Genomic DNA, 19,423 nt, shown 5'->3' on the forward strand with positions numbered 1-19,423 from the left:
TTGGGTACCTGTTTAGAGTCTGGGATAGGAGTTTGAGGATTTTTTCCAGTAATAAAATTGTGAGCACTTTGGTCAAAAGCTAGGGGTTCTCCTCTGGAGATCAGCTTCTACTTACACTACTTTCTGGAGACGACAGGGAGCAGAGGGCAGCTTTTCACAAAGAATCTGCAGCAAGGAGCTGTTGAAGAAGCTTTCACTGATGTCCAGAGAAACCAGTTTTTCATTTGAATTAAACATGTCACAAAAGTCTGTCCAGACAGTTAACAGGTGCTGGTCATCCTGGGACCTACAAAAACAAAGAGGCTAAGTTTTATTTCTACATGTATTCATGTGTGCTTGCATGCCCCCATAAATCCTCAAGCACCTTCCACCTTTTTTGTGAGGCAGAATCAATCATTGGTTTGGAATTTCACCAAGTAGGCTAGGCCAGCAGGCACTTAAGCCTCCAGAACCCACCTGTCTCCACCTTCCATCTGCCATCACTGAGGTTACAGGCACTACCCTGTGTTTTTGTCTGGGCTCTGATGATCTAAACTCAGGTCTTTCAAGTTGCCTTGTTTTAAGTGATTTAAGGATTGAGCTTTAAGGACTATGCCATCTTCAGTTTCTACAAAAGTTTTTGAAATTTGTCTTTTATATCAGCATCCAAAGAGATGGTTGTTATGACATTTTACCGTGTACCTTGTTCTTACTGCTCCTTCTCCACTCTCTTGCCTGCTTCTTCCTGGTGCCTTTATGTTTTCATGCAACTAGTTAGCATTCAGTTATCTACATGGTTCCTAAGATGCCTTCCAGTCTCATGCCTACTGGTCTACTTTGCTTCTCTGTTGTGGTGATTAAGCAGCATGACCCAAAGGAACTTTTGGAGTAAAGGGTTTATTTGGCTTTTCTCCTGATCACAGTCCATGACTGAGGGTAGGAACTCAAAGTAGGAACTGAAGTACATACAGGCCATGGAGGAACACTGTTTACCGACTTGCTCAATCTGCTTTCTAATAACACCCAAGACCACCATCCCAGGAATGAAGCCCCCCACAGTGGGCTGGGCCTTCTCATATCAACCAAAATATGTCTCCCAGATGGCTTACAAACCAGTCTGATGGAGAAAACGCCTTGAATGGCATTTTCTTCTCCCAGATGATTTTGTTTGTGTTCATCTGACAGAAATTAATCACTACAGTTTTTTAATTTTCATAACATAACCCTGAACATATATATATGTATATACATATACACACACATACACAAATTAAAATCTAGAATCAGTGTATGAGAGAGAACATGGTATTTATCTGAATCTGGCTCCTCCATTTAGTGACTTCTATCTTTCTGCAACTGTTATGTTATTTTTCTTTATAGAAAAATGAAATCTCATCATTTGCAGTAACACCAAAGACATTATGTAAACTGAAGTAAGCTGAACCAGAAGGACAAATACTGAACATTCTCTCATATATATCAATTAAAAAAGACAGCTTGAATATGAAATAGTGCTTGAGTTGAGAAAGGTACAAGGTTAGGGCAGGTTAAGGGAGAATGTATGACTTTGAATATTTAGGATTCATGTGTGTGGGTTTTCTGTCTGCATGTATACCTATGCACCAAGTACATGCCTAGCACCCATGAAGGCAAGAGCAGCATACATGATCCCGATGGAACTGGATTTACAGACAGTTGTAAGTCACAACAAAGGTGCTTGGAACTGAATACAGTCCCTCTGGAAGACCAGCAAGTGCTAGCTGCTGAGCCACCTCTCCAGACCTATGAGTGGGGAAAACAAAATAGGCTTTAAGGGAGAAGATAACAGAGCACATGTAATGTGAGGACAGGCAGGAGGATTCACTGGCAAAAGTGCTGCAACTAATGATAAATTCAATTTCTAGGAGACACATGGTTCAAGGAGAGAAGTGCTTTCCATGAGCTATCCTCTGACTTCTGCACACACAAAACCATCAAAAACACAGGTGATGTAAAATTAGAAGCAGGGATACCATGAATAAAAAGGTTTAGCATAGATGGTGGGCAGGGAGATGAGGGGTACAGGCAGGAGAATCAACTAAAACTCTATGAAAATCCCATAAGGGAAGTAATAGAACAATTGCTCACCCAAGGAGAGGAGAGTGTAGGCATTAAGATGTTTTCACTGTCAGTTAGGCATGCTTAATCATCTCACTTTATTAATCGGGAATGTACAAAATGTTCTACCCTGTGCTACAGAGAATGGAGACTTCAACCTCTCACTAAAAATACATGGGATAAGATGGAGGACAAAAGCATCATGAAGAAGCCAGAAATGGAAAATAAAGTTCATACCTTTGATCTTGAGCTGTGGACTCCAGTGAAACATCGTTCTCTGGGAAGACACCCTTTTCTACTTGCAGGGACATTGTCCGTAAGTTCTGAGAATTCTTGAGGCAGAATGAAGCATACATGAGATCTGTGTTGGTTTTCAAATGCAAGGAGATTTCCTCAAAGAGGGCCATGGCTTCCTTCACAAGGCCCTCCTCCTGAGACTCATAGAGACAGGACAAAATCTCTGGTAGATCCATCAACAAGAGGAAGGGTTTGTTTTCCCCCGACTCACACTCCAGGAATTTCTTCTTGACTCCGATTGATATTTGGCAGCCTAAAATGGTCTTCAACTTTTGAATCCAAGTCTCATTCAAGAGGCCAAATACAAACAGCAGCAGTCCAGACAAGTTGGGGTTTTTTAATCTTGCTTCCCTCGAAAGCATATTCTGTATACTATATTTTGAGACATTCTTGCCTTCCTGCTCAAGTTCCTGAACAAATATTATGGCAGCCAGGAGCTGCTGGATACCAAGACAGCTGAAGGAGAGACATTTACTGGAACAATTTTGAAGGAGGATGTACTTGTATATTATGGGATGCAACTTATTTGGGTCCAATTGTAATTTCAGGAAGTCTTCCTCACGGAGTATGGGCAGCTGTTCCAACAGACTATCAGCAGCCAGCGTGCATATTTTCTTGAATAAGGTGTGGAGTTCTGTGTTGAGACTGCCTTCAGAGGTTTCTAGTGAGAAGACTCTGCAGAGGAAGCTCAGGAACATGCAGGTATGGGTCTGGCATGTCAGGGCAGGGTCTTCCCCGCTCTTCATCCCGAGCTCCAGGGAGAGGCAGAGTAGCCCGCATGTGGCAGGAAGGGAGGCCATTCGGAAGAGAGAAGCGTTACCCCTCACTGCACTAAGAGCTCGCAGTTCCTTCTCCTCCCCTTCCTTCTCCTCTTCCTCCTGCTCCTCATCTTCACCCTCCTCACCGTTAAAGTATTTCCGAAAGTACTCCTGTATTTCCTGCTCCGAGAAGCCCTTCGTCTCTATGAGCATGGGCTGATCTGTCATGAGGTGGATTTGCTTCAAAGCCTTTCTCCGTGTGGTCACTAGCAGTGTGGCGTGAGGTGCCATCTTCCTCTTGAGCAAGCTGGTCAGTAAGACAGCTGCAGGCTGCACTGTGTCCCAGTCACCACAGAGGTCACAGAGCAGAGCTCCTGCTGGGGCTACCAGCTCATCAAAACCGTCCACCACAAACAGGAATTTCCTGTCCCAGCCTATTTGCTGTGTCACATGAGCCCTCCAGGAGTTATTGTCCATGAAGAGGAGGTGTGCAAAAGTACAAGGATCAATATTGTTAATTTCCCTGCAGCTGATGTAGAAGGCACATGGGAACATCTGGGCCTGCTTGCTCTCTGACCATTCTACCATTAGCCTCTTTGCCATTGTGCTTTTCCCAGAGCCTGGAGGGCCGTGCAGGACGACTGTGTGAGCAAATGGCATCTCTGCCTTTGGATTACAAGCCAGCATGAGTGCTCTGTAGCTCTCTGTATCCACGTAGATGTCTTCATTGTATTTAGGCCAGAGGCTCTTCCTCCATTTATCTGTGTATTCACTCTTCCACAACTTTTTATGCCTGTGTTCTTTACCATCAATGACAGGGGTAGGGGATAGACAAAATTATACTCCACACACACGCACACACAAACACACACACACACCTCCCACACTCACTACACACATACACCACACACCCTCACACACTTACCATACACAATTCACTACACACATACATACTTACATACTCATCACCTAGACACTCACTACACACAGTCATCACACTCATCACACACGGATACATTCACCACACACAGACACACTCAGCACACACACACTAATCAGAAACTCATACCAGAAACAAACACACACACACACACCACTCATACACTCACTATACTACATACACACATACACACACACACTCAACACACACAAACACACAAAAAGAGGACTTGTTGGGAAATAAAAAGGTATTAGGACACAATGGAATACTACTCAGCAAATATAAACAAGGAAATCATGAAATTTGCAGGCAAATGGATGGAACTAGAAAAGATCATCCTGAGTGAGGTAACCCAGACCCAGAAAGACTTACATGGTATGTACTCACTTATAAGTGGAGATTAAACATAAAGTACAGGATAAGCACACTACGGGGCCTAGACCCAAGATAGGTAACACAGAGGATCCAAGAGAGGATGCTTAAATCTCACTTGTAAGGGGAGATAGAACAGACAGAAGTATTGGCTGAAGAGAGGGAACAAGGTAGGAGAGGGGGCACAGAGTTAACAGGGTAGAGATAAGACCTAAGGAGAAAGGGGGTGAGAGGACAGAAGACCTGTGGAGAAAAGGGAAACTGAGGGTAGGGGTATATCTGTGAAAATCTGGAGACCTAAGTCAGGACATGCTCCTGGGAGGATATGAGGGGAATTCAAGCAGAGACTCCTAGTAGCAGAGGCCGTAGAAGACAGAAGAGGACATCCTCTAACTAGACTAGTCTAGCAGAGGAAGGGGAACAGTAATCCACCCATAAAAATTTGGACCCAAACTTCCCCTGCCTACAAATGTGCAGGGGTAAAGATAAGAACAGATAGAGCAGAGAATGAGGAAATGTACAACCTATTCCTGGCCCAACCAAAGACCCACCCTACGGGAGAGTGCCAACCCCTGACCCTCTGAATGATACTCTAAGCTTGCAGACAGGAGCCTGTCAGAGTTGTCTTCTGAGAGGCTCCACCCAGCAGTACCTCAAAAAACAGATGCTGAGACTCACAGCTAATGTTTGATCAATGCATAGGGAGTCTTGGGGAATAATGGGAGGAAAGAGAAAAGGACCTGGAAGTGACAGGAGCCCCACAAGAAAAACAATAGAACCATCTAACCAGGCTTAGAGGGTCTTGCTGAGACTGAAGCACCAACCAAGACCATGCATGGACTGGACCTAGCCCCCCTCCAAAGTTGTATCAGATGGGCAGCTTAGGCCTCCTGTGGGTCCTCTAGTAAGGGAAGTGGGGACTGCATAGGCCACAGACTCACTTGCCAGCTTTTGAACACTTTCCCCTGGCAGGACTGTGTTGTCAGGCCACAGGAGAGGCAGGACAGTTCAGTCCTGATGCAACTTGATGAGCTGGGGTGGATGGGAAAGGGAGCTCTCCTTTTCTGAGAAAAAGAAAGTGTGAGACAGGGGAAAAGGAAAGAGGCTACGAAGATGTAAAGTGAGTAAAATAAGTGAGATATTGAATAAAATAAAATGAGAAAAAAGGTATCAGGAGGGAAAGGGGAGACAAGAGGGCAATGGAGGTGAATATGGTAAAGACACACAATATATATATGAACATGTCATTAGATGATCATACATAGTTAATATATGCTAGCTAATATTAAATAGCCCGCAACGTAGTTTATTATAACAACTTGTCTGTTTTCTGTACTGGAGCAGAACAAGTAGTGAGAGCTCAGGAAATGAATCTGTATGGTATCTTCAGCTCGATATTACCTATCACAAACTTTAATGAAGAATAGAGTGCTACCTATCTAACACACACCACCTCTCAGGCACTGTATGAAAACTGGTATACCTATGTGCTACAAGTGACCAGGGTTTGATGCTTCAAACCATCTCTTTAGTATGAGAATTAATTTGTGCTAATAGTGGAAATAAGGGTGTAAGGAAATGAGAACGAAGGGTAAGGTAAAAAAAAAAAAAGCCCTTACCCTTTTGTTTGCCTCTAATTAGGGTTTAAATCACAAAGGTGCCTTTTCTTCTGCAAAGAGGAGAAGTATTCACCTGGAGAAAGCATAGAGAATCTATGCGCTTCATTTGTGTCTCTTTCTATCCCTTGTGGCACATACATTTTTCTCTCACTTTCTAAAATTCACAATTCATTTTTGGGAATGCTCCATAAGTCAGAAGTTTTAGACTTGTGAGAATTCTTCATCTGCTGGGTGCCTCCCATGTGAAGAAACACATGTAATAATACTTCAAGTTTTGTCTTAATCTTTCTCTTATTAGGGACCCAGGAAATCAAAACCAAGATGATTAGAAAGAAAATTTTCTTCTGTACAATTTATAATAGTATTATGCAAAAGTGGGAAAAAGCTGAAACATTAAGACAGTGGATCTGAAATTCTGAGGAGTACTCAGTCTGAAATAGGACATCTACTTTATATTCTACCCAAGGATCAGAGACCATTGCAGAAGAGGGAGCAGAAAGGTCTGGTGGGTGACTGACAAGCAAAGTGTTTTCAGGACATGACAGAAGCTGCACATGTGAAGTTGCTGGAGCGGTTAGATGTACAAATCTGTGTAAACTCAAGTGAGACAGGATCCCAGCATGGAGGCAGGATGGGTGGGTGGGTTGGAGTGGGCAAAAAATCTCACCCCTAGCAAAGAACTATTGGCAATTGATAGCTACCTGGGCAGGGAAGGAAGGAAGAACCTATTTTTTTAATGGGTATGACTTCTGGTAAACGGACCATGCTTCAGGGCAGGCTCTGAACAACAGTGCACATTTGGTCTGTGCACATTTGATTCCTTGGGTTAAAAACAGAGCATGACATTGTGAAGGTGGGGATGGACCTTGGAACATTTTGGGGAAGAAGGGTGAATATGATCAAAATGAATTTTATGAAATTCTAGGAGGATTAATGAAATTATTATGAAATACAGTAGAAAATACAAAATTCTGAAGCTGTTAAAGAGGGAAACTCTTCAAGATATAGATTTAGATAAGCACTTTGTGGAAAGGACTTCAGTGGAAGTAAAGCCAAGACTGACAAATGGACTGCACAGAGTTCAGAAGTTTCTGCTCTCAAGGAAACAATTCAATGAGGAGTCTACAGAATAGGGGAATATTTGTTAGCTTTACATCTAACACAGCACTATAAACATATAAATAGAAGTCTATTCAGAACCATATCTAACTTCTACACCTGGCTAGACTGCCCATCTTTTCCTCTAGAGCCAAGCCAGGTTGACTTGCCCTGACCTCCCATCTCTATGACTTCTTAACCCACCAAATATAGCCTTGATACTCCAATGTCCCAGCCCAGTCGTGTGCCCCCTGCCTGCACTGCCACCCACCTCTAAGGCTTCTTCTAGACTTCCACCAACACTTGCTCTACCTGTCACCACCCACAGGTTTCTTCTGTGTCTCATCCAAACTTTCTACCCAGATAGACCTTCCATTGTATTCTCCAGGATCCAGCCCAGGGGTTTACCTGACCATCCATTCTTAGCTTATCCCCAAACCACTATATCTAGCTTGGGTCCTACATTCCAGTGCCCTGACTTCTGGCCATATCCCTTCCACCTATATCTTAACCTACAGACCGTTCTGTATGCCATATTCAACCTCTCCACTCAGCCAGATATACCTCCACACTTCAGACTTAGACTGGTAGGCACATCTTTTAGACCATCTCCTAGTTGCCTCAGTACATCTGACTTTATCCCACAAAAGTGATTTCCAACCTTTCAGGACAGCCTTCGCGTGCATCCTCTTCTGCCTCAATCTGCTCAGACAATATCAGACTTAAAATTGACCAAACAAGGTCACATGTCCAAATCTCACCACAAAAATACTGACAATATGAAAGATCAAGCCAGTATTTCCTTTTTAATAACCAAAACTCTTGAAAAAATATTTGCCAATAAGAATTACCTAAATGAGCAAATAATTTAAAAGAAAAATTATAAAATTTAAAGAATTAAAGGACCTTAAGGAACAAAAATTGCTCAATGAAATTAAGGAGAGAAAAAAATGCCAAGCGACCCCCCCCCAAAAAAAATAACCCACCAAAACTACAAACATAAGGCTTTTGGAAATGGTTCAGACAATACAATCCAGGACTTGAGAATAGACTTCAACAAGGAGACAGAAACACTGAAGAGGACTCAAAGGTTAGATGAACATGGATTTGAAAAACCAAAAAACACCCAACCCAAAGGAAATGCTCACAAGTAGAATGAATCAAACAGAAGACAGAAAAATTAGGACTCAAAATGGAGGCTCCCAGACCAAATAAGCAAGGAATATGACAAATAAACACAGAAAAAGAACATACAGGAAGTATGGGGCACCATGAAAAACCAAAGCTTCAAATTATAAGTATAGATGAGGGGAAGAATCTTAGGTCAATAGCGTAGACGAGATCTACAAAATCATGGAAGAAAACTTTCTCAAACTGAGGAAAGATGCACTTATACAGACAGAAAAGACACAGAACAACAAATAAACAGAGTCAGAAAAGAAAAACTTGTGGAATGCCATAGTTAAAATACTAAACATACACCACAAAGAAAGCTTCAAAAGAAACACACACACACAAGTCATATAGAGGAAAGCCCATCAGAACAACAGCAATGAAAACTCTGAAAGCCAGAAGAGCCTGGAGCAATGCATTTCAAGTCCTAGAAGACTGTGATGATCAGTGAAGAATTAAACGTCAGCAAAACTATCTGCCATAACTGAAAGAAAAATTTTCCCATGATATAAACAACCTAAAACAAAAAACAAAAAAACCTCTTATGTCCAAAAAACTAAGCTGAAAGAAAATCCAAGAAGTGATTATTTCAGACTGAAAAGGGGAATGAGTAGTATATCAGAGACTGGAAAGAAATATTCCATAATTATTAAAATACAAAGTACCACTAAGAATAAAAATAACACCATAAAAATTAACATGATGACTCTAATTAACACACATATTTCAGAAATAAGCTTAAATATCAATAATCTCAGCTATCTAATCAAAATACTCAGGCTGACTGAAGGAATAAAAAAAAAATCTGGCCAAACAGAGGCACACAAAAAAATCATCTGCCGTCTAAAACACATTATCAGCCTTAGAGATAATGTACTGCCTTAGAATAAAAGGATGACCAAAAATACTGCAGTCAAATAGGACTAGGAAGCAAGCAGCCATTTTATCCTAATATCTGACAAAATAGACTTCAAGCTAAAATTAATCAGAATAAAGAGGGACACTTCATTTTAGTCAAGAGAAGAGTTAACCCAGAAGACATTACTATTCTAAATACATGTGCATAAAACTTTGGGACATTCAACTTCATTAAAAATGTACTGCTTGTTTTAAATATATAGATTAACATCCAATATCTCACTTTCTCAAATAGACAGTTCACCTAGATAAAAAAATGAACAAATACAAAATTGACATCATATATCATTTGGACTTAATAGCTAACTAGAGACTATTTTATCCAAATACCAAAGAATCCACATTCTATTAGGTGGCATATGGGAGCTTTTCTAATATAGACTGTATCCTGGAGCACAATACAAATCTTTACAAATGAGAAAAGATTGAAATCACTCCCTGTAGCCTATCTGATCACAATACAGTAAGACTTAAAACTGACAGCAAACAAGTTTTTGGTAAATACAGAAACTCATAGAGATTAGTAATTTCATAATGAGTTGCTTAATGAATCAAAGAAAAAAATGAAAAATAAGTTTTCTGGAATAAATGAAAACGAGAAACAAAATTGCTGGGACATTAAAAGGAGTTGAATTAGGGAAATTTATAGCTCTGACTGCCTATGCTAAAAAATTAGCACAGTAAGTGGCTTAATAAGGTAATTCAACAAGTTGTAGAAACAAGAACAAACTAAAACCAAAGTCAGTCAACAGCAAGAAATAATAAAAAAAAACAAATCAGTGAAATATAAACAAAGATAGCAGGAAAAAAAATGAATTCACATAAGATCTAGTTCTTTGAAAAAAAAAAAAGAAATAGCAAGATTGACAGACTCTTTGGCCAAACTAACCAAAAGAAAGAACACAAATTAACAGAATCAGAAACGAATAGGGAAGTGTTAAAAGACACACCAAAAAACTAATATTCTAGTATGTACTCCATTAAGGTGGGAAGCCTAAAAGAAATAGATGACTGTCCAGATTCAGCCAAAGCACCAAAATTTAACCAAGAAGTCAACAACTTAAAGAGACTCCTAAGAAACGAGGATATCAGAATAGTCAAAAGCCTTCTAGTTAAAAAATTCAGAGCTGGAGAGGACGGGAACCACACAAGGAGAACAACAGAACCAGAAAACTTGAACACAGGGAACTTCCCAGAGACTCATACTCCAACCAAGGACTATTCATGGAGATAACCTAGAACCCCTGCACAGATGTAGCACATGATAGTTCAGTGTCCAAGTGGGCTACATAGTAATGGGAAGAGAGACTGCCTCTGACATAATCTGATTGGCCTGCTCTTTGATCACCTCCCCCTGAGGGGGGAGCAGCCTTACCAGGCCACAGAAGATGACAATGCAGCCACTCCTGAGGTGATCTGATAGACTAAGATCAGAAGGACGGAGAAGAGGACCTCCCCTATCAGTGGACTTGGGGAGGGGCATGCATGAGGAAGGGGGAGGGAGGGTGGGATCGGGAGGGGAAGAGGGAGGGGCTTATGGGGGAATAAAAAATGAATAAAGTGTAATTAATAGTAAAAAAATAAAAAAAAAATTAAAAAAAATCAGTTCAGTGCTACACTGGTTCACAGAATTCTACCAGACTTTCAAAGAGCTACAATTCATCTTTCCTGAGCTATTAAAGTAGAAATAGAAGACACACACCCAAACTAGTTCCAGTATCACCCCAACACCTAAATCAGATAAAGACACAACAAAAAAGAAACTAAAAGCCAGTATCCCTAATGAATAGACTCAAAATGCTCAAGCTATTTTATAAACAGAACTTAGGCATGCATAAAAAGATTATACACTGTGACCATGTTGGCTTTATCTCTGAAATGCAAGGATAGCTAAAAATCCACAAGTCATTAAATATAATTCTCTACTTAAAGACAAAAATCACAAAATCATCGTAATAGATGCATAAAAAGCCTTTGACAAAATCCAACATGCCTTCCTGATAAAAATCCTAGGGAATCTAGTGCTAGAGAGGACATCCCTCAACATAAAAGTGATATGCAAGAAACCCATAGCCAACACCACCCTAGCGAAAATATCACAGCAATACAACTGACGTGAAGAATGAGACGTGAATGTCCCCATCCCACTTTTTCCCTCCAATATTGTGCTCAAAATATTAGCTGGAGCAATAAAGCAAGAGAGAAAAATTAAAGTGACATAAATATAAAAAATAAAATTATTCTTATTTTCAGATAACATAATTACATTAGAGATCCCCAAATTTCTATCAGAAAAATTCTAGAAATGACAAATTCAACGTGGTGAGCTACAAAACCCACATGCAAAAAATCAATAGCTTTTCTGTACACCAATAACAAACAGACTGCAAACATACTTTCTCTCAATATGCTCTCAAAACATAAAAAGTAAAAGAATATATCCAGTAATAAACATATCCAAAGAAGTGGAGGAACTCTACAATGAAAACACTGGATGAAAGAGATAATGACACTAGAAAATGGAAAGATATTCCATGCGTATGGACTGGCAGAATATTGTGAAAATGACACTTTTACCAAAAGTGGTTTACAGATTCAATGCAATAACAATCAAAATCTCCATCTCATTCTTCACAAAAATGAAAAAAAATCCTAGAATTCATATGCAGCTACAAAAGACTCTGGACAACCAAAATAATCTTGAGCAAAATGATCAGGGAAGGATAAAATACCATTCTGGATTTTAAGATATATTATAGAGCCATAGTAATAAAAATATTGATTGGCACAGAACAGACATGTAGACTAATGGAACAAAATTGAAGGCTCAAACATGAGTACACATAGCTTCAGCCAGTTAATATTTGATAAAGATGAAAAAAAAATCCCTCTGCTACCCCCACCCATATGCCGAAGAAAAGAAAGCATCTTCAGCCAACAGTGCTGGGAAACTGTATGCCCACATTCAGAAAAACAAAATTAGACCCATATTACCTCGCACAAAAACTGAATCAAAGGCATAGATAGGAAACCTGAAATGCTGAAACTGGAGAAAACATAGGAAATAGCCTACGTTAAATAGGTGTAGGGACGGACTCTCTGGATAGGACTCCATATGAACAAGAATTAAGACCAACGATCAAAAAGTGGGACTTCATAAAACTAAAAAGCTTCAGCATAGCTAAGGAAACAATCAGCCAGGTAAAAAGGAAGCCCATAGAATGGGAAAGGACCATTGCCAGCTATACATCTGACAGAGGATTAATATACAGAATATATAAAGAGCTCAAAACACACAGAATCAAAGCAACAAAACAAAACAATATGAAACAAAACAAACAGCCCAGTCAAAAAAAAATGGGTCTGAGACATGAACAGAGACTTCCCAAAGAAAAACAATGGTTAAGAAATATCTCAAAATGTGTTCATTTTGTCTCTAGAAATCAGGGAAACAAACTGAAACAATGGATGTTTCACCTTACCCCACTTAGAATGGCAAAGATCAACAAAACAACCGACAACTGATGCTGGTGTGGGTGGAGGGAAAAGAAAACCCTCATTCACTGTTGGTGAGATGCAAACTGGCCTAGCAGTAAGGAGAATTCCTAAGAAGCTAAAAATAATTCTGCCCAAAGGTCTTGAACCTTACTCCCGATACTTTCTAAGCCACATTCATTGCTGCTCTATTCACAATATCTAGGAAATACAAAGTATCTTAATATCCTACAACTAAGAAGGGGTAATGAAAACGTGCTACTTATACCCCAGGCATTCCTATTTATTTAGCTGTAGAGAAAAATGAACATATGAACTTTGAAGATAAACAGGTAGAACTAGAAAAGGTCGTATTTAGTGAGATAACCCAGACGCGGAAAGACAAATGTCACATTGTCTCTGTCATTGGAAGCTCTTAGCTCCAAATCTTTAGATGTGAGTGTCCATATTCTGGAGAAAGTACAGAAACCAGGAAAGTGAAAAGGGACCATTGCTGGGGCAAAGGGTGGAAATATGGTACTCTAATTATGGAGGGCGAATGATAAAATGCCAAAGGAGGGGTAAAATAACATTAGGGATGCCAGAAAAAGTCATAAGGAACCAAACTACTATTTAACCAAGAAAACCTACAACACATGAAGTCTGTGTAGAAATACACACACACATGCACGCATGTATGCACACGCACACACAGTTTAAGTAAAAATTTCTCATCTGGGCTGACAATGGTCCCTTGAAAAGCTAAAGATCATCTAACAAATTCCTCAACATCAGGTATGAGAAGCCTTCTTCTGAGTTGTTGGTCAGGGTTGTCCATGAGACTCTAAAAATCTTACAGGTTATTGTTATTGTTTTTGGTTGCCTCCTGTGAGGTGGAAGGTAGGTCCTCATTTTCAAAGACTGTGCACTTTGGACACAGGACCAAGAAGTCTTGGAGATGGAACTGACCTGAATACCTCTTCCTTGAGGACTAGCTATACCAGAAGGCACTGTACCAGAAGTACTATACCATGCAAGCTTCCTAAAGGAGGAAAACCACCAATAATTCTACCCAATTCTGACTCATATAAACCATAACAATGACTAGCATGGCATAACTCAAAGGGAGAAGTGGCACAAATACCTTGGTGTTGGTCCAATTGGACTGGAGACCTGCTCAATAAGAGGGATACCACACCTGATACTGGAAACCTATCCAACTACCCAGGGCTAATGAATTCATGGATCTTGGAGAACCTATAATCAACACTTTACTAAACCAGGCTAATACCTAACCACACTCCACGTATTTGCACTTATACTCACAGATGAATGCAGCAGTCACCCTTATCAAGGAAAATCTTTGCAACAGATAGAGACCACTACAGAAAACCACAATCAAAATTCAGAGTTGTGGAACTCAGTCCCAACTGATAATGAGATCTGGTCTCCTGAGCCTAACTATAACATCTAAAAAAAAACAACTCCTACACTTTAGGTTCAAAAAACATTGAAGTAGAAGGGGTGGAAAATTATAAGAGGCAGAGGATTAGGGAGTTTCCTATGAGAATGTGTCTCCTAGGAATATCAGAAGCTACACTCATCCAACCTCACTAACATGACTGCCCTAATAAGAGCTGAATAGAGAAAACACCAATAGATATGTTTGTGTGGACATTGGAAATCCCACAAGGTCTCAACCCCATACAAAGCAATACAGGCAACCAAGAAAAGCCAAGAGTGGGCAAAATAGTCTTCTTTATAAGAGCATACTGATTAGTTACCCAATTATAATTACCAGGTAATAAAATGAATTTGAAATAGATCAAGGAGTGGTGTATGGGCAGGTTTGTAGAGAGGAAAAAAGGAGAAATGATGCAATAGAGACATTCAAACAATACAATCAATAATGGACTGAAAAATGGACACTTCTCAAAGTTCTAGTATTATGTAAGCTTTGAGAAATGGTGGTATTGGTTTCAAGATTAGTCACTATATAAAAAACAGTTTAAAAACCATGTATGAAAAAATGTATGTATGTATGGGGGCAATAAACTAAAACTACTTTAAAATTCCATGTCATCACACAGTCTATACTCACTTATAAGTGGATACTAGACCTATAAGATAAGATAAACATACTAAAATCTGTACACCTAAAGATGATAAACAAGAAAGAGGACCCGGGGTAAGATGATCAATCCTCACTTAGAAAGACAAATGGGATGAACATTGCAAGTAGGAGAAAAGAAACAGGACAGGGGCCTACCACTGAGGGCCTCTGAAAGACTCTACCTAGCAGTGTATCAAAGCAGATGCTGAGAGTCATAACCAAACCTTGGCTAGAGTGCAGGGAATCATATGAAAGAAGGGGGAGTTAGTATGATCTAGAGAGGATAGGAGCTCCACAAGGACCAAATATATCTGGGCACAGGGGTATTTTTTGAGACTGTTTCTCCAACCAAGGACCATACATGGATATAACCTAGAACCCCTGCTCAGATGTAGCCCATGGCAGCTCAGTATCCAAGGGGGTATCCCAGTAAGGGGAACAGGGACTGTCTCTGACATGAACTCAGTGGCTGGCTCTTTGACACCCCACCCCCGAGGGAGGAGCAGTCTTGCTATGCCACAGAGGAGCCAGTCCTGAGGATACCTGATAAGCTAGGATCAGATGGAAGGGGAGGAGGACCTCCCCTATCAGTGGACTTAGAGGGTCAGGGAGGAGATGAGGGAGGGTGGGATTGGGAGGGAATGAAGGAGGGAGCAACAGCTGGGATACAAAGTAAATTAATATAAAAAAATAAAAATTTAATTGAAAAAACTCCATGTCACCTCAATGAAATTGATTTTCTTAAAAAAAAAATAAATGCTGATGAAGCTGGGGGAAAGAGAAACCCTTATTTACTATTGGTGGGAGCATAAACCAGTATAGCCAACCTCTCTGCAGGGTTTCTTGTGGGACCAGGAGCTCACTGATTGAAGTAGGCTGGCTGGACAGGGATCCTCTGGTACCCCTCCTCCAGGACTGGGATTACAGGCTCACTCTGTCATGCCTGGCTTTGTGTGGGTGCTGGGAATCAAACACCATATTCTTTATGCTTGTACGGCAAACACTTTACCAACTGAGCCATCGGTCTCAGTGCATATTTTCTGTTTTTTATTTTTTGAGACAGGGACTCAGGTATCTCAGGCTGGCTACAAATGTACTATGTAGCACAGTAAGAAACTTGAGCTCCCAATTTTATACCTTCATGTACTAAATGGTGGGATGAATGGTATGTGTTGCTACATATAGAGCAAGGGGATGCTTTAACCTTTGTCTAGGCACTGTAAAAGTCCTAAGAAATTCTATTATTATTTCTCAATTCTATTTCAATTTCTGTCCTTCTAGAAAGTGAATTTTGATTTTCTTAAGTGTCCACTTCATTTTCTTATGTTAGGAAGGAAGCCATTGTCAAAGAGCAACTGGAATATTGGAAACGGTGGAACACTTAGTTGATTTCAGATCAGGTGTGAGGAGTTGGTCTCATAATTTCAGAAAGTGATACGCAAGCTACCAGAGAAGAGCAATCAGTAGCCTTACCCAGCCATAAAGGCTACGAACATAATGTTGACATGGCTGATAATATACCTCCAAGGATGTAGTAGTGGCACTTATATTTTGGGGGTAACCAACAGATATTAAGTTGGACTTAAGTCCCACTTGACAGGAAGGAATTCATGCTTGGCACTATAAACCTGGTCGAGTACCAGTGGCTGGAGAGGTGATAGACCCTAGAGGAAAACCTACTTCAGCTATTTTACTAAACCAATATAATTTCTAACTGTATTCTAAACACTAACCTTTATACCCACAAATTAAGTGTAGTTCTCATCCCTCAAAGAAACTTCTTTTAGCAACAGATGGAAACCATTCCAGAGACCCAAAGCTAGTCAAAATGCAGACAGTAAGTGATTATGGGGTGCCCAACCCCTACAACTAAGGCTAAGGGAATATCGTCATAGTGGAAGAGTTTAAACCTAAGTCCTATTGCTAGTGTCCCTTAAAAATGACAAGGGAAATTCACTGGTAAAACCTCAAAAATATGGCTGCCTAAACAATATCAATATAATGAGACCATTTGACATGCCAATGCAGAGAGGTGAAATTTTACATTGTCCCATGCCTAGATGAAGAACTACAAGTGGTTAATGGCTGCTGGGAGAGAGAATCCACTTTTTCAAGTTATCCAATCCCAACTGGTCATCTTGAACAATGTAAATGTAATAGTCTGTGTATATAAAAATATTGGAGAGATCTCAGACTGGTAACAGCACACATGAAAGCTCTAGAACAAAAGCAGCCTTTTCATAACCAAAGAGTAGGAGCTGGCAGAAAATAATCAAACTGGAGGCTGGAATCAAAATCAAAACAGGCAGGCAGTGGTGGCACACACATTTAATCTCAGTACTTGGGAGGCAGAGAAAGATGGATCTCAGAGTTAGAGGCTAACCTGGCCCACAGACTCACTCCCAGGACAGCCAGGACTACACAGAAAAACCCTGTCTCGAAGAAACCATGAACAATATAATCAATGAAACAGTTGGTTCTTTGAGAAAATAAACAAAGTAGACAAACCTGTGGCCAAGCTAACTAAAAGGTAGTTACACAATATCCAAATTAACAAAATCAGAAAAAGGGGACATAACATGGAAGAAATCCAAAGAATCATTAGGTCTTACTTCAAAAACCTGTACACCATAAAATTGGAAATAAAATAAATGGATAATTTTCTTGATAGATACCACTTACCAGAGTTAAATTAAGATCAGATAAACAACTTAAACCTACAACCCCCTAAGGAAACAAACAGTCATTGTCTCTCAAACAAAAAAAGCCCAGGGTTAGGGGGTTTTAGTTCAGAATTCTATCAGACTTTCAAAGACGAGCTAATACCAATACTCCTCAAATTATTCCACTAAATAAAAATAAGGAACAGTACCAAATTCATTTTAGGAGGCCACACAAAGATCCAAAGAATTATAAAGCAATTTCCCTATGAACATAGATACAAAAATACTTTAACCAAATACTCTCAAACTGAATCCAAAAACACATCAAAAAGATCATTCACCATGACCAAGTAGGCTTCACCTCAGAAATGCAGTTCAACATACAAAAAATAAAAATCAGTCAATGTCTACCATATAAACAAACTGAAAGAAAAAATTCACGTGATTATCTTACTAGACACTGAAAAAGCCTCTGACAATATCCAACACCACTTCAAAATAAAAGTATTGGGACAGATCAGGGATACAAGGGACATACCTAAACGTCATAAAAACAATTTACAGCAAGCCTATGAGCATTAAATTAAATGGAGACACACTCAATGCCACTAAATTCAGGAACAATATAACACTGTCCACTTTCTCATATCTACTTAAAAGATACATCTGCTTGAAGTTCTAGCGAGAGCAATAAGACAGCTGGAGTAGACCACAAAGATACAAATCAAGATACAAGTAGAAAGGAAGAAGTCAAAGTATTGTTATTTGCACATGATATGGAAGTATACATAAGCAACCTCCAAAATTTTACCAAGGAACATCTAGAGCACATAAACACTGCTAGTAAAGTTGCTGAATACAACATAATTTAAAAAACCAGTAGCCCTTCTATATAAATGACTAAGAGTCTGAAAAAGAATCAGGGAAACACCACCATTGCCAACAACCATAAACATAAAATTTCTTGGGGTAACCCTAACCAAACAAATGAAAGACTTGTATGACAAAACTTCAAGTCTTTGAAGATAGAAGATGGAGAATATAATAAGATAGAAAGATTTCCTTTGCTCATGAATCAGTAGAACATAGTGAAAATGTCTATCCTACCAAAAAATTCTACATATCTAAAGTAATTCCCATCAAAATTCAACATATTTCTTTATAGACTTTTAAAGAATACTCAACTTTATATAGAAAAAAAACAAAAAACCTAGGTGAGCTAAAACAAAAATTTGCAGGCAAATGGATGGAACTAGAAAAGACCAGACTGGGTGAGGTAATCCAGAAACAAAAAGCTAGGCAGTGTATACACTCACTTATAAGCAGATACTAGTCAAATAATATAGGATAGCCATACTAAAATCTTTAGACCTAAGGAAACTAATCAAGAAGGACTCTGGGTAAGATGCTCAATCCTCATTCAGAAAGGCAAAGAGGATGGACATCAGAAGAGGGAGAAAACAGGGAATTACAGAGGGCCTCTGAAAGACTCTACCCTGCAGGGTATCAAAGCAGATGCTGAGACTTATAGCCAAACTTTGGGCAGAGTGCAGGGAATTTTATGAAAGAAGGGGAGAGAGAAAGACCTGGAGAGGATAGGAGCCCCACAAGGAGAGCAACAAAACCAAAACATCTGGACACAGGGGTCTTTTCTGAGACTGATGCTCCAACCAAGGAGCATTCACGGAGACAACCTAGAATCCCTGCACAGATGTAGCCCACGGCAGCTCAGTGTCCAAGAGAATTTTCTAGTATTGGGAACAGGGGCTGTCTCTGATATGAACTGATTGGCCTGCTCTTTGATTACCTCCCCCTGAGGGGGCAGCAGCCTTCCAGGCCACAGAGGAAGACAATGCAGCCACTTCTGATGAGACCTGATAGACTAGGATCAGATGGAAGGGGAGGAGGACCTCCCTTATCAA

At 39.9% G+C, this 19,423-nt stretch overlaps 1 protein-coding gene across 1 annotated transcript in view; it reads right to left on the reverse strand.

Moving 5' to 3' along the window:
- Positions 1-19,423, reverse strand: part of Nlrp2 (NLR family pyrin domain containing 2) — a 44,591-nt gene that overhangs the window by 18,368 nt on the left and 6,800 nt on the right. The window contains exons 5-6 of the mRNA XM_021627077.1: positions 2,314-3,931; positions 116-286 (exon numbers count right to left, since the gene is read on the reverse strand). Of these exons, the coding sequence (XP_021482752.1) occupies positions 116-286; positions 2,314-3,931 (1,789 nt within the window). The remainder of the gene's footprint in view (positions 1-115; positions 287-2,313; positions 3,932-19,423) is intronic.

The sequence above is a fragment of the Meriones unguiculatus genome, chromosome 14 (genome assembly GCF_030254825.1).
Source record: "Meriones unguiculatus strain TT.TT164.6M chromosome 14, Bangor_MerUng_6.1, whole genome shotgun sequence".
NCBI lineage: Eukaryota > Metazoa > Chordata > Mammalia > Rodentia > Muridae > Meriones > Meriones unguiculatus.